General features: G+C 42.1%; 1 protein-coding gene across 6 annotated transcripts in view; it reads right to left on the reverse strand.

Annotated features, from left to right (window-relative positions):
* Positions 1-17186, reverse strand: part of LOC149316002 (plasma membrane calcium-transporting ATPase 4-like) — a 207562-nt gene that overhangs the window by 43315 nt on the left and 147061 nt on the right. For all 6 annotated transcript variants that reach the window (XM_089514603.1, XM_089514601.1, XM_089514606.1 and 3 more), the window contains 4 exons: positions 12341-12555; positions 10235-10477; positions 6267-6508; positions 736-970 (listed from right to left, as the gene is read on the reverse strand). In XM_089514603.1, coding sequence (XP_089370729.1) covers positions 736-970; positions 6267-6508; positions 10235-10477; positions 12341-12555 — 935 coding nt within the window. The remainder of the gene's footprint in view (positions 1-735; positions 971-6266; positions 6509-10234; positions 10478-12340; positions 12556-17186) is intronic.

Genomic DNA, 17186 nt, shown 5'->3' on the forward strand with positions numbered 1-17186 from the left:
CACTGCAGCACTACAGCAGGAGAAGCTGCAATTGTCAAAGTTCTCTCCTCCAGGCAAATCTTCAACAAGGTTATCAGCTCCTTTCCTGACATTTCCTAATACTATTTACAGCTGCGCAGTAGGGTATACTTCCCCCCTTGCTACCGAAAATCCATGAAAGAAATTCAGGAAAGAAAAAACTGTGTACCTGGACTACCCTGCTGCCTGAAGAGTGCAGTTACCCCTAACCTCTTGTGGAGAATGTAGCAATACGGGCTGTAACAGTGATGCTCAAAAAATTTATGGGAGTTATGTATTCAATAGCACAAGAGAAGGAGTAAGGAAACAAACAATAAGCTAAATCTGGAGACCAGAGACATGATAAAGAAAAGAGGTAACAAGACGATAGACAGACAATGTAAGAGTAAAGGTATCATATGCAATAAAAATCACAGTTGATGATCCAAATAGGAAGAGCAAATGACTAAAATAAAAGATGTAACATATCAAGTGGGAATCAGAAAGGGGAAGGGCATCATCAATAGATATCAATGGGAACATGGTTTGGAAAAGGCCACATCACAGATGAATGAGAGTTGGAGATGAAAGAGCTGGCTAGAAAAAAGAACTTGCAGAATCAAAATGAGATTCAATATGGAGAGGAAAAGAACATGATATATAAAAGTGTATAATTATGGTGATCATGGCTGGAAGTAAATGCTAGGCATTCACAAAAAAAGAGAGCATTCCTGTTACCTCTGGCCGAACAGGGTCTTCAATGCCAACCACACAGATGCAGGTAAGGTCAGACAGAATTTCATTTTCAGCATCCCAATCAGGCTCAACTCCGGCAGGGAATTCCCGGTAGGCTAGACAAATGGTGCGCAGTCCTTGACAAGCCATTGGCTCAATCACTTTTTTCACCATTTCATCTCGATCCTTCACCTTAAAGATTCGGGGTTCCCCATTCTTGTCCAAGATCTTTGTGCATCTGTATCAAGAGAAAATGCAGACAAAGGAATGAGCATGTATATCAGCGGCTGTGTTCCCCCAAGCAAAGGCAACAGCTTTAATACTTGTATATGGTTAACTATACAGGAATGTTTTACTGATTGTATATGCACATACTAACTAATAGAAATATTTATCCACACTTTCCTCAAAAGATGGATTGCATTCAGAGTTCTCTGAACTGCTGTGGTCCTGGATCATCCAGAAGCTTTCTCTGATGTCATTAAATGGGGAGAACCATGGCCACTTCTGTTTTTTGGTATGTAGGACCACAGTGAGACCTGAATGTTGCCTATCCTTGCACTAAACTGTCTTTCTTTTCCCTCCTCTGTGGCAAGAAAGGCATTCTCAGAAAATGGAAAGAGGAGCCTATCCACTGACAGCCCTCACACAAACAATCAAAATGAACAATTAATAAGAAGGAATACACTGCCCTTCTTCAATGGAGGCTGTATAACTGCTTCTTCTTAATCTCAGTAAAGACAATACAAGCATCAAGTTAAGGGCTTGATGAACTGCAAACATGGATAGTAAAGGATCTAGAGGTGACCAATACACCTGTATACCTGCAAGCATATAGGTTGCCTGCAGAAGACAGCAATCCTTAGTTGACTTAGGCATCATATATAAAAAAGGAGGGAATGCAAATTATTACAACAGTAGGCCCTTGGTATCCACTGACGTTTGATTCCAGAACCCCCCCCCCCCCCCCGATACCAAATCCATGGATGCTTAAGTCCCATTAAATACAATGGTATAGTAAAGTGGTGCCCCTTACATAAAATGGCAAAATCAAGGTGTGCTTTTTGGAATTTATATTTTTTTAAAACTTGTTTTCAAGCCATGGATGGTTGAATCTGTGGATAAGGAATCCGTGGATATGGTGGACTGACTGTATGTATAAATACATCTGCCATATATTTGGAATGGAGCAGATAAAGATACCTACATCTATTTGCAGCAAAGACAGAATAAAAACTGACTCTAGAGATGCATTAGCAGATATCTTCTTCCTAACAGATGGAATAGAAAGTACCCCAGGGTACTGGGCTACTGGAATGCAACAAATAGGAAGAAGAAATAGAACATCTTAGCTCTTTTTTAAAGCCATGCTTTGAGGAGTTCAGAAATTCCAGTCCCATACCCATGGCTAGGAATTTCATCCTGTCCAAATCTGCCCAATCTCTATGACAGGATGGGGAAAATGTGGTCCACAGCCCACATGCATCCTGAAAATTCAACTTTTGTTTAGCTTTTGTAGCTGTTGAGGCCAACTGGAGCCCCCCAAACCCTTTCCAACCACCCCAAATTTAAATTTGGCAGTGATTTTTTTTAGTGGCCCCCAAATTAATTATTAGAACATGTGGCTATAGCCCACAAAGGGGAGTCATGGGGATGAAATGGGCCCGTGTCACTTATCCAATTGCCTACCCCTGCTCTATGACTTTCTTTATCAGTGAGGTGAGTAGAAAAGAGTTTTTTGGCTGTGGATATGACAATCAACAGAGTAAATTATCAGAGAGAAAGACTGCTTTGTGGACAGAATCAGAGAGTGAAAGGATATCTCAAAGCAAGATAAATCCATTTTTAAACAGCATGCATCACTGAATACAACAGGCAGTAGAATGTACTAAGTATTTCTCATTTCAAAACCACAGAAATCCAACGGTTATTAAAACATACTGTTAGGCCAATGTAAACACAATAAAGCAGAAGACTTCAAAATTAAGCAATTTGAGCCCTCAGTGACTAAGCAGTAACATGAGTGAAATTATGAGGAGACCCCTGCTGTGTAAAACATGGAAACAGGAAACTAATTCACATGCACTTAACTGAGTTAGAATCCAAGTCATTCATATTCTGTACAGAAACACTGAAAAGAAATTTAAAGCCCATGATTCTGTTTGATTCGATGCAAATCTCCAGCCTTATGTCCTGTTAATGAAGGGCTTATGGAAACAGCTATAGCAAGTTCCTTTGTTATTTCAGGATGTAAAACAGAATTAGGCTGCTGTTTTGGCTGAGATGTTCTGTTTAGAATATGCTTATGCATGCATGTGCATGGACACACTGGCCAATATTTTACATAAGATTTATTGTATATACAGCGCGCCTGCTCCATATGCGGGCACATCATACTTGGCTTCTGGTTTACGCAGAAGCTGCGTTGTAATCAATTCAATGGCATGTGTATCCATGGTGTGCGCCGCCGTCGCAAGCACAAGCCCCATTCTATTGAATGGGGCTTGAACTTACATGGTAATTGACTTACATGGGGTGGGGGGTGGGGGTGGGTCCGGAACGGATCCCCGCATAAGGCAAGGCTCCACTGTACTTAACTACATGTCGACCTCATGTATAAGTCAACGATAGGTTTTGGGGCCAAAATTAGGGATTTTGATTTGACCCATGGATAAGCCGAGGGTAATATTTAGGGGCATGTAATAAAGGATGTAAAGGATTATGCAAAGGAAAGCAATGTCAAAGAACACTGTTTGTGCTCATACTAAAGGCTGGATGGATGAGATAATGGGGGGGGGGGGCAGTGCTTCCAGAACAAATTATGTTCTTGCCTTTCACCAGAGTATGTTTCCTTTTTTTAAAAGAAGTTTTAAAGTATAGTACCGTATTTTCCGGCATATAAGACAACTGGGCGTATAAGACAACCCCAACTTTTTCAGTTAAAATATAGAGTTTGAGATATACTCACTGTATAAGACTACCCCTCTTCCAACACACACCAAATAAAAATTAAAAAAAACATCAGATTTGATTTCAATATGGTAATTTTAATTCAAATTATGACATGCAGGTATTTAGCAGGAAACCTTGTTGTATACAAAGCCTGCTTGGACTCGTCAGCTCTCTCTGCCTGCCCAGCCCTCCCTGTCTCCAAGACTATCAGAGCAGTAGCTGCTTTCATACAATCGTCACATACGACGGGGATGTGCCCGTGGCCGTTTTTGAGCTCCCCCACCATATGCGGCAACCGCAGATTCTCCAGTCTGCCCTATAAGATGACACCCGGCATATAAGACGACCCCCGACTTTTGAGAAGATTTTCCTGGGTTAAAAAGTAGTCTTAAATGCCAGAAAATACAGTACATACATTGACCCGTGGATTAGTCGACACAGGTTTTTGGGATAAATTTTTTGACTAAAATTTGTGGACTTATACATGAGTATATACAGTACATCTCAGAAGAACAGAGTGGTGAAGGATGAAATCTGTCCATCTCAAATTTGTAACAGGAGTGAGCCTTTTTTTACCATGCACCCATTTTCATCCCCCTGCCCAACTTCTCACTCTAATCAATTTATGTAGGGAATGAATGGAAAAGAGAAGCGAAAATAACTGGCTCTAGTTCTTCTCTAAAGGGACAAACTAGGCATGACACCATTCACACAACTAGCAGTGGCACAGTGTGCCCCTTTTTTACATGGGTGATCCATTCTGGACCAACCTGAGTTAAAAAAACCCGTGTATGCTCGAGCCCCATTGAATGTAATCTAATGTAATCTAAATGGAACACGCCACCCCTTGTGCCCCGTGTGCTCCCACACGTATGCTGAAAGCCGAGTATACTGCATCCACGTATGATGTGGGTACACTGTATAATGGTTTCTTTTTGTTAAAAAAAGCACAATGTGAAAGAGGCTGTGTTTTGCTCATGAGGCTCGCAGGACAGTTGTGAATGCTGGCATGCATTTATGTATTTGCATATGAGTAAGTGAAAACACTCCGCCTCCCAACAATTTTTTGTGGTTTTTTCCAGCTATGTGGCCATGTTCTAGAAGAGTTTATTTGTGATGTTTCGCCAGCATATGTTGCTGGCATCTTCAGATAATGCTGGCATTCTTCCATGCCAGCATTCTCTGAAGATGCCAGGCACAGATGCTGGCAAAACTTCACGAATAAACTCTTCTAGAACATGGCCACATAGCCCGAAAAATCCACAAAAAACTATGGATGCTGGCCATGAAAGCCATCAACTTCACTCCCCCCAATGCCAGCATTCTTCCTTATAGCTCAGAACCGAAGAGCTAGTTTGCACTGTTCAGAAAGCATCTATTTGCCCCAAATGGAAGCATTCTTTCCGATGCAAATATGAAGTGCATCCCATGATTTGGGACAGCAATGAGAAGAGAGTAACAAAGAATTAAAGTCATTGAACCTCTCAATCAGAATCCCAATCTGGATAAGGCCCCCTTGCCTGTCACCTAATTGCTAACTATGTGAATGCCATCAGGTCTTGTTTGGTTTTCAGTTTTCAAAGTATTTGTTCAGACCTTCCATTTCCAATGGGAACTTGCTGTATCTTCTAGAGTTCATGGTGACAATTCAGAAATAGCTTTGGAAACAGACCATTGTGTTAACCTTGGCTGCTGTTTTCACTCCCCGATCTCTACTCCCTGCTCCCACAACTTGGTAAATGTGGGAAAGTGCCGATGAAATGGCTCATGCCAAGCCATTAGAAGTCTAAGCGACTTTTTGGTGAGTTATGGACTCAACTCATAATGAGTGAGAGACTTTTAAATAGAGAAGTTAATTTCAGATTCTAGGTGGTGATTGGGAATGTTTAGTGCAGAGATATCTATAAAAGGTAAAGCACATTACAAAATGCATGTTAACATCGTGTTATTAAAGGTTGCGTCTCCTGTATCTGGAATTCCAAATACCTCTGCTTTTTGATGGTTCACAAACTTTGTTTCATGCACAAAATTATTTAAAAAATTATATAAAATTACCTTCAGGCTATGTGTATAAAGTGAATATGAAACTTAAATTATTCTTGTGTTTGGACTTGGATCCCATCTCCAGATATCTCATTATGTATGTCTATGCAAATACAGGTATTCCAAAATCCAAAATATCTGAAATCTAAAACACCTCTTGTCCAAGCGTTTTAGAAACTCAAGCTGCACAATCATTTCTCATTTTAATCCAAATAATTAGCCTATCCCTGGACATTTTCACAATTTGTGGGAGATGTTCTCCCAAGAATCAGCATGAGAGGAAACCACATATAGATGGCCAGTTGGGTTCACATTGCTCAGGTTGCTACCACATGTTCTTTAAGACTACAAATTCTACATCATTCCCTTAAAGTGGCTGTTTCTTAGGAGAATTTCCTCTATTTACAGCAATCACCATTGCAATGTCATACAGATGCCCTAGAATGGATTCACAAGTGTCAAGTGGCTGAATGAAGAAACATACATTTTTAAAAAAATCATGAAATGGCCCAGGAGCTATTAGGAGACAAGTTAATTACTTGCGCAGTAGGATTTCGGAAGCTCCTTTGCTGTACATACGGAAGCCCCCATCTGGATTCTTCAACACAGTACTCATGGACTTGCGGACTGAATTGAAAGTGTAGACCTTGTAAAGCTTTTCCTCGGGCACTTCATTACGAACAGCTTGATAATCCTGTTTCAAGTCCAGCACAAAGCCCAGAAGTGCACATTCTGTCTTGTTTCCAACTTGACGGGGTAGACCTCCTTCTTTTTCTGGTGGCTAAATTTTCCCAAATAAAGATAAAATGAGAAATTAATGGTATAGAACATGTAAAGAGCCTTAACTTATTATAGCCAGATGACTGCAAAGTGGAAAAAAGTCAACATGGAAAACCCTCCCCATAGCTTATGTGGTGCAATCAGTAGAACACTGGGTGAGAATCAGGAAGAGCTGTGCTCCAGTCTTAGAATCATAGAGTTAGAAGAGACCATAAAGGTCATCCAGTTCAACACCCTGCCATGTAGGAACTCACAATCAAAGCACCTCTAATACATGGCCATCCAGCCTCTGTTTAAAGACCTCCAAAGAAGGAGACTCCAACACTTTCCAAGGGAGTGATTCTACCGTTGAACAGCTCTTACTGTTAGGAAGTTCCTCCTAATGTTGAGCTGGAATCTCTTTTCCTGTAGTTTGCATCCATTGTTCCAGGTCCTGTTCTCTGGAGCAGCAGAAAACAAGCTTGCTCCCTCCTCAATATGACACCCCTTCAAATATTCATACAGGATTATCATAGCATCTCTTAACTGTCTTTTCTCCAGGCTAAACATACCCAGTTCCCTTGAAACTCACTGGGTGAACAGTGAGTCACTGGGTGAACAGCCATTCAAAATTACTCACACTTCATTGAGAAGATAAAATCTCACTAAGTATACAGTTTACTAAATTCTAAGAAACCTGCTGGATCAAGTTAAAGAACTATTTAGTTCAGCATTCCATTTCCTATAATGCCCAATAAGATGCCCATGGGAAGCAGGACACAATGGCAACAGTTGTTTCCTACTATTTTACCTGAATGAATGGTATTCAGAGGCAAGCTGTTTCTGATCCTCAAGGTAGGATACAGTCAACTCTTGTTATACACTGGGGTTTGGTTCCAAGATCCCCCGTGTATAACAAAATCCGTGTATGCTCAAGTCCCGTTAAATACAATGACATAGCAAAATGGTGTCCCTTATAAAAAAAATGGAAAGTCAAGGTTTGATATTTGAAATTTATACTTTTGTTGAACATTTTCAAGCTATGTATGCTTGAATCCGTGTATAAAAAAATCTGTGTATAAGAAGGGCCGACTGTACATCCATCATAATGCGATGGCTATATTACTATCCTTAAATATGTTTAATCTTCTTTTAAAGCAGGAGTGGGCATCCTGTAGCTCTCCAGATGTTGTTGGACTACAACTCCCATCAGCCCCACAACAGCCTTTACTGAGAAATTATGAGTTGAAATCCAACAATATCTGGAAGGTCACATTTGCCCATTCCTGTTTTAAAACCATGTAGGCTGATAGCTGTAGCCACACCTTATAGTAACAAATCCCAGCACTAGTTTCAGAGCCACGTTAATTGTTCAATATGTCTTTCTTTTAGTGTCCATTAGGGATACCTCCCTCTGCAAATACCAGTTGCAAAAGAGGGTTGTTGTTTTTCCCTAGCACCAAAGTAGGGGAGAAAAGAATTACACTCCTCCTCCACACCTGCTGCAATCTTGATAACTATCAGCCTCTCTCATCATTTTTTAAAATTCTGCATGTTAAATGTAAAAATGCATTTAACATCTCATACTGTGTGACAATGACTCTGAGCTCTGTAGTGGAAAAACATAATAAAGTAACAATGTAATGAAAAGCATCTAGATTTGTCAGTACTAAGCATATATTGCTAATGGGTGGAATTTTAAAGGTAAAATGACACTAAGTTATTGTTTTTTTTAAGTCCAAAGCCAGTTAGTTGGAGGGGTGTTATTTTTATCTTTCAGAAGTCAAAGTCTTAATCTCTTTAAGCTTTAGTTCCTACCTGTGAAAGAGGATATTAGCAGAATTTCTTTACCTGTCAGATTTGTCAAGTAGAGGGTTCTTCTGATCTCAAACTGACTGGTGCGTATACAGATCCTTGCTTGTCAGTTCCAGATCAGAGGAGCCACCAGTTCAGCTGTTCCCAACTTCACAGGGAAGCTTTGGAGGTTTACATATGGACAGTTTGAACAGAGCTGCACCAGAACTTGGAAATTTGCTTTTAAAATGTAATTGATTATCATTACAGTTCCAAGGCCAATATACTGTAGTTCAAAGGTTCAAAAAAAGTAGTTAGTTGTCTTCATGGCTACAGTTTAAAAAATAATTCCTTATTTTTTGTATCTTAAAAGTTAAGAAATAGTTGCTTTAAAAAAATACGCAAACAAGTTTGAATGCCACAAGCTGCTTGCCTGTGTTACATTCACCTTATTGCTGCTTTAGCACTCACAACAGGGCAAGAGGAACAGCACATGCCAGCATTTAAACCACTCACACCTCCTCCACTGTTTAGTGAGGCCACACCCTGTTAAACATAAAACATTAAGTGTTGCACTGCAAGAAGAGTGACATTACTGTTTATAAAGCTGCAATTTAAAAGGTCAGGTAGTTATACAATCTAATGTAATAATACATATTGGTCACTGGGAAAAGAATGAATTAAAATAAAAATAAGTGGTATTTTATAACTGGTTACTTTACTGGTTAAATAACTGATAATATATAACTAGTATAGACATTCCTTCTACATTTGGAAGGAAAGACCATTTTGTTAACAAATGGAGAGTACTATGTGTTTTCCACAGTGCATACATAAACTGAGCAGACAATATATGTAACTTGCAGCCAAGTGCAATAATAGACCCCTATCATTCAGCATATGCTGCTTTTCCCAAAAGAGGGATTAATTTGGTTTGAAGTTTCCTTGAGCAAGACACATGCATATTAAAACTTCATGACAAGTGACTTGCTCTCCTTCCATGGAGTGCATTGTGGCTTTTCTTCACAGAATATTCTCCAAATCAGAGACCTAGTAAGTTCATACATACATTTACCCAGCTGAGAAACACATACCTATGAACAAGGATGGAGTGAGCATGTGCAAGCATCCAGCCTTTTAAAAACAGTAGATACAGTATGATTGAGGAATAACCCATTGTGAGCAGGTGCCCAACTCACTACTGCAGCTCAAGCCTTTCCAACCTATTCTGTGCCAAGAAACTAAGGTATCACTGTAGTTGGTAGGCACCAACAGGACAGCAGGTACCAGAGATGGGAAAAACCTAGCAGTCTCTTCCTCAACTTTCTGTCTGTTTGCTACCAGTTTAGTGGCAGGGTTGTCATGCCAGAAGCATCCTGGCTTTTCAGATAGTCAGGAGGTGGAGAAGAGGCCTGGAGGGGCTGTTATGACTTCAAAGAAACTGTCTCCAGAGAACTCCCTGGCCTGCTAAGGCTAATTTTGTCCATTTGGAGACAGAGTAACAAGGCAGCAATGAGTACTGGACTTTTTAAAACATTCTTCTGAACACACTGAAATAGTTGTAGGCAACCTGATGCCCTCCAGATGTTTTGGACTCTTACTTCACGGTCAGGAACTTATGGAATTGTTATCCAAAACATCTCAATAGCACCATGTTGTCCACTACTGCTTTAAAGAAACACTTGAATGGTACAGATTTGTTTTTAGGGAAAATGCAAAGATCACACCAAGTAAGTCCTGTGTAGGCCCTGATTTACACCTATTACAGAATGCCTGACCTTACACACAGAAGCTTATACTGTATACACAGAGAGGAATGTGAGTGTGTCCAGTCCTTCTGCCACAGAATGGAAATCCTCAGGTGCTGAGCATGCAACTAATCTCACTGAAATCCTAGGAGACTGAAGAAAGTTTCAGATTCTAGCTCTTTGATAATAAAGTAACTGTGACTCACCAAAATTTTAGAGGTATATGCAGAATTTATTGCAACACCATTGACAATGAGATCCAGAATCTTGGGCAAAATGGCTTCTGGGTCAGGGATCTGTCGATAGTGGGTGTCACCCACATACGCTTGCACCACTGTCATACGATTCATGGTCAGAGTACCTGTCTTGTCTGAGCAGATAGCAGTGGCATTGCCCATTGTCTCACAAGCATCCAGGTGACGAACCAGATTGTTATCTTTCATCATTTTCTGTGTAAGAAAAAGACAACAATTACTGAGAATAGCTACAAAGACACAGTAGGAGAAAGGCTAACACATCAGTAGAACATGGATCTTCCTACAACAGAAAAGACATAAAAACTTTGGCTTCTTTGCAAATCTGCTTCATTAGAAATTATTTAGGCCTGTTACAGACTGCCAAAATAAAGCTGCTTCGGGTCTCTTTGGAGGTATGCTATTTAAATGATGCATGGGTCCTAAGAGTCCGGAGGTCGCCCCAAAGCCACACTCCATTCCTAAGCACTGGAGTGCAGCTTTGGCGCAGCTTCTGGATTCTTAGGATGCATGCATCATTTAAACAGCATACCTCCAAAGAGACCCGAAGCAGCTTTATTTTGGCAGTCTGTAACAGGCCTTAGCTTATTAAAAAAACACCCCTAGTTCCAGTCTTCAGTAGTGTTCCCAAAAGCTCCATTTCTATGATGTAAAATCTTGGAGGCTACATGAAAATAAAAACAGTAGGAGAAGTAAACAGATATAAATTAAGTCCATCTAATTCTTCAGCCCTTGGAATGGTGGCTGACATAATTTTTGAGCACTGAGGTTCATGTGTCAGCCTCTTCTACTTGGATCAGTTTTAATCTTTTCTTCATATATATCTAGCCACAAAAAGTGCAGATACACAGGCCTCAAAATAGGGGAAATTTGACAAATTCTGTTTTTGTGAATTCTAATGAGAACTGACCTGATCCACACCTCTCAGACTAATGTGCAGATTGGAATTTGCTCATCAGTCAGATTTTCCACTTCTCCAAATGTTCTGCCACAGTTCTTGGCTCAAAATAGGACCAAATTAATTTTAAGAGAGGCAGTTTAGGAAAAAAACACATATAGAAATGGGTAGTTTGAAACAAATGTTAAAATATGTATCTGAATCAATATTTGTACTTTAAAGATTCATGCATGCTTTTAAAAAAATGAATTGCACATTACTACAGAAACAGAATTATCTCTAATGAACACACATAAAATTATCCAGATTGGATGCAGTACTGATCTGACCAGGATCAGCTCTCTTATTAGGAAGAGTGAGCCAGCTTCAGGCTACAGATACTGGGCAGTGGAGAGTGACAGAGGACAGTACTGTAAAGTTGTAGACTCTAAGCTCATTTGCTGCCCCCCACATGTGGCAGAGGCAACCAGTGTGAAGGAAGATTCAAGCCTTGTCTACATGGGTGATTTACCTTGAATTCCACCCAGGCTCACTGTGTCCTGCTTTTACAATGCAGGGTCAAAATCCCAAAATGGGTCCTGACTGTCTTCACAACACCTGTACCTGATTTGGGGCTTCTTTCCTCTAATCCACATTTAAAGAACTCACAATTTACTGCAGGTTTTCAGAGGATTTTTAGCAAGAATGTCAGTTACTTGTTCATTCATGCTCCCCATTCATCATTGGGTGCTGCCACTGTGGGCGCGAGTTGCTCTGAGATCAGAATGAGGTGCTCAGTATTGATAGTGTGGCTGGGGACCTTGTTCTGACCTCAGCAGCAGCACCAGACAAAGAGTGGGGGCCACATGGGAAAGCAGCCACCCACCAACCCTGTGGAAAGCCTGCAAGATAAAGGGGATTTTTTTTCGGGGGGGGGGGGATTCAAAATCTGAATCTGCTCATCTACCAATCTACCAATGGTCCTTTCCCCAAAGAAAAAGGCATCTACTTGTCACTCTCTCACTGTTTTTGCAAGCTCAAATCTCACATTTCTTTTCTAAAGAAGAAAGAAAGATGGGTAGATAGGACGGGGAGAAAGTTGCAAAATTTTCTATCCTGAACCTATCCCTCCCCACAGTTTATTTCAAGCCCAGAATATCCTCTGAATTCCACTTTCTCACCTTCACAGAGTAAGCCAAAGAGATTGTGACTGCCAGGGGCAAGCCCTCAGGCACAGCGACCACAAGCACAGTGACACCAATGATGAAGAACTTAACAAAATATTGGATGTAAATGGGGGTACATTCAGCCAGCCATGCCCTTCCTTGAATCCCAAAGGTGTCGATCACAAAATACAACATCAGGATAATCACTGTGATAGCTGACATGATCAGTCCTGAGGAAGAGAAAGGGGGAGAAAAACTAAATGATGTTGACCAGGCTTCCAACAGATCACAGGACTAACAGCACCACAGCCACAAAAGAAGGAAGTCTGCAGGTCTTACTGGTTAGACTATTTTCCTCAACCTGATGTTGTCCACATGTTGTGGACTTCAGCGCTCATCACTCTCAGTTAACATTGTTAACAATGAAGGATCATAGAAGATGAAATTTCATGGGAGGGCACCAGGTTGGGAAAAGTAGAGACAGAGCTTAATAGGAGATTCACATTCGCTTTCAAATGGAACAGAACCAGTCTTCTTTCTCAGGAACTATATTTTTTATTGTTAAAATAAATTTATACAATGTATGGTATACTCTACATTATTTAATCTACATTACATATATATATCACTGAGGTATATTTCCTTCTCTTCTAAATGACCTTCTACAGTAGATAGTTACATAAAGATATATCTTCCTTGACATTTTTCCATTTATTTTATATTATTTATATTATTTCAGAACCATATTATATATTCTTTCTTATATATTATATATTCTCAAAAATATACACATCCACTATTATCCTGCATCCGCCATCATCCACAGGGAAAGAAAAGCAACCCAACTCCATCAGGCCTTGCCTGAAAGAAGAGCACCCCCCTTCCATCCACCATCATCCAGAGGGAGAGAAATGCAAGCCATCCAGCCTGGAGGGAGTGAAATGGCAGGCCCAACACCATTGGGCCTACCCTTAAGAAACAGAGCCCTCCCTCTGGTCCATCTGCCTTGGTCCAGGCCTCAGAGGGAGAGATGAACTCCAGGACCTGATCCCCTTCCCCACCACCATTCCCTACACCTTTTGTTTCGTGTCTTTTTAGATTGTAAGCCTGAGGGCAGGGAACCGTCTTATTAAAATGATTGTGAAGTTTATCAAACTGGGGTTAAAACATTCCCCAGTGCGTTCTAATGTGCCCCGGCGCGGGCGCGCACGAAACGTGACGGGAATGCAATGGGGCCAAGAACCCCATTTTACCGCACACTGGAACGCCGCCTTTGCCGCTGGGTGTTCCAATTGCGTTCCCGTTGCATTCCAGGAAATGCCTTTTCTGAGAACGCTTTACAGTTCTCAGAAATGGCGCCCTCTGGAACGCAACAGGAATGCAATTGCAACGCCCGGCAGCAAACGCGATATTCCAGTGTGCGGTAAAATGGGGTTCTTGGCCCCATCGCGTTCCCATCATGTTCTGTGTGCGCCCGCGTGCGGGCACGTTAGAACACACTGGGGAACAACGTTAGAACACACTGGGGAACATTTTAACCTCAGTGCGATAAACTTCTGTATGTACAGTGCTGTGTACATTTACAGAGCTATAAAATAAAGGTTAATAATAATAATAATGATAAACAAATTGTTTTAATTCTAGGACCATAATTTTATTATCTTCCCCCATGTTTCCTTATATTGTTGTATCGTTTTCCCTTTATCAAACATAGACAGCACGTCCATTGTTGCCAATTCCTGAAGTTTGACTTTCCATTCCTCAGTTGAGGGTCCCTTCTCACATTTCTACTGGCTTGCATACACAGTGCATGCCGCTGTTAACATATATATTAGTATGCTTTTTTCCTCTTGATTTAGCTTCTCCTTCACTATCTCCGTTATATTTAGGAGATACTAGTTCAGGCAGGAATGGTAGTTTCTTTTGCAGACTTTTTTTCCATTACAGTGCTACCTCGGGTTACGAATTTAATTCGTTCCGCGGCGCCGTTCGTAACCCGATACATTTCGCAACCCGAAAAGCCGCTGGAAAGCCGCTAGCCGCGCTTTGAATTTCGCGCCGAAAAGATTTTCGTAACCCGAAAAATCCTTCGTAACCCGGAACAGTTTTTTTAAATCTAACTTTTTCGTACCCCGGAAATTTCGTAACGCGGTGAATTCGTATCCTGGGGTACCACTGTATTTTATGTATAGTTCTCCAAAAATATTTTGCTATTCTGCACTTCAGAAACTATTTGAGAGACATACATACTACAACAGTGTGTATAGGCCACGTTACACATAAGAGAATTTGAACTGACCTTGGGACTCATTACTCAGAATATTTTGACTGCCAATACCGTAAATATCCTTTTCTTACGTTCACAGTTGCAAACAAACTACTGATATTGCAAGAGATAATTAAGTACAAACAGATGAAAAGCAAACAGTGAATTGTGCTACTGTGAGTTGTATTCATTAATTCTTCCTGTTTTAAAAAATCCCTCTTAAATCTGGATTCTTAAAAAAATGGAGTGACAAGACTTTGTGGGTTCTTGGTCAGTTTAATTGACTCACACAGCTGAAAATGGAACGTTAGACTTACCTGAGATACGTCCTTCCATCAGAGAAGGTCAGAGCATCCTAACTTTGGGTGGCTCCGCCCACTTTGGCTCCTGATAGGCAGAAAGACAAAAGACCAGGGGCCTGGCCCCGCCCCCATGGGCGGAGCCGCCCGAGGAACCTCAGTCGATGACTAGCAATGATCAACCGAGGAAAAAATTAAAGATTGCCCACCCGCGCCAGCAGGCAGAAAAATATAGGATGGGGAGGATGCTCGGACCTTCTCTGATGGAAAAGGATGTATCTCAGGTAAGTCTAACGTTTCATTTCCCATCAGAGAAGGGGCTGAGCATCCTAACTTTGGGATTTAGAAAAGCCACCGAACTTTAGGGTGGGCTGGCTGGTGTGGAGGGCGATCTAGGGACAATTTGTTGTAACACCCTCTGGCCGAAGGCCACCTCAGCTGATTGGAAAAAATCCAATTTATAATGTCTGACAAATGTGGATGGTGACTTCCAGGTGGCCACTCTACAAATTTCGGCCAGGGGAGCGTTAGTGGTCAGGGCTGCTGATGTAGCTGCGCTCCTAGTTGAATGTGCAGTGATGCTCTGCGGTGGATTAAGGTTAAGAGCTTTGTAACATGCGACAATGCATTGTTTTATCCATCTTGATAGCGTGGAAGTTGACACCTTTTTTTCCCTTTGGACCTGGTCGAAAGGATATGAAGAGAGCTTCCGACTTCCTGAAGGTCGAAGTCCTCTTAATGTAAATCTTAATGGCCCTCCGGACATCTAGGGTATGCCAGATCTTATCCAAGTCTTTGGAAGGATGAGGACAGAAGGAAGGAAGCATGATGTCTTGGGATGTATGGAACACCGAATTTACCTTGGGAATGAAGGTTGGGTCAGGCCTGAGGAGAACTGAGTCAGGTCCGATTATGCATAATTCATTGTGACCAGAAAGGGCGCCGATCTCCGAAACATGCTGAGCCGATGTGAGCGCTGTGAGGATTAGCGTCTTCTAAGTGAGAAATTTGAGGGGGGGCTTCTCTCAACGGCTCAAAAGGCTGGATGGTTAGTGCCTTGAGAACCTCATGAAGGTCCCAGGAGGGGAAACGACGTTTGGTCGGCGGTGCTCTGTTAGCCACTCACTTGAGCAGTCTGCAAATTTGGGGGTGGTGGGAGATCTTGGCCGCCTCGTCGGAACGAGGGAAGCCAAGATGGACTCAATCACCTCTGGTAAGTATCCATATCCATTCAAAATGTGACGTTCCATTTCCAAGTGTGTAGCTGAAGCCAGGCTGGGTCGGGATGATGAATCTGACCCTGAGCCAGTAGGTCTGGTCAGATGGGCAGAGGTAAACTCTGGATTGAGAGGTTGAGGATCTCCGAGAACCAAGGACGTCTGGGCCATGCCAGGGCCACCAGGATGGCCTCCGACCTGGTCGACCGTAGCTTGGACAGAAACTTTGATAGGAGGGGTACCAGTGGAAAAGTGTACAGAAGACCCCTTGGCCAATGACAGTTTAGGGCATCTATGTCTTCTGCTCCCACTGTCTGGAATCTGGAGAAGAACCTCGGGGTCTTGGCATTGACCGGGGAGGCGAACAGGTCTAGTATCGGGAGTTCCAACTCTGTTGTGATGTACAGGAACATCTCCGGGTGAAGGCTCCACTCTGCCTGGTCTATGTCTGTTCAACTTAGCCAGTCCGCCTTTGAGTTCAGTTTTCACCAAAGATGTTCGGCGTCTAGAGAGAGCAAGTTGGTTTTGGCCCATGTCAGGAGCAGTCTGGCCTCCTTCATTAGAGACCTGGATCTGGTTTCGCCCTGTCGGTTGATGTGGGCCTTTGCCGTAATGTTGTCTGTCCTTATCAGAACAGCCTTGTGTAGGATCAGGTGTTGGAAGGAGTGAAGTGCCAGATGGATTGCTTGCAGTTCCAGCCAACTAATGCCGTGGGAGCATTCTATCGGGCTCCACTTGCCCTGAACTATGTGAGCCCCGCAATAGGCCCCCCATCACTGGAGGCTGGCATCTGTGGTGATCTGAATCTTGGGTGGCTTCCAGATGGGTCTCCCCCTGAAGATCGCCTTGGAGGTCCACCAGTGGAGTGACTGACACACCTCCGTGTTGAGAGGAACCTTCTTGGGCTTTTTGAGCACTATGGCTTGTTGGTGAGGTAGGAGAAACCACTGAAGCAGTCTGGCATGAAATCTCGCCCAAGGCAGGTAGTCGATGGTTGCAATCATGAGGCCTCGCAGATGAGCCAGGAGTTGGAGGTTGGGCTGTGGATGGGAAAGCCACAGTGCACGCAGCTGGCAAAG

Source organism: Sceloporus occidentalis, unplaced genomic scaffold (assembly GCF_023333645.1).
Source record: "Sceloporus occidentalis isolate IW3139 unplaced genomic scaffold, rSceOcc1.0.p SCAF_3, whole genome shotgun sequence".
NCBI lineage: Eukaryota > Metazoa > Chordata > Lepidosauria > Squamata > Phrynosomatidae > Sceloporus > Sceloporus occidentalis.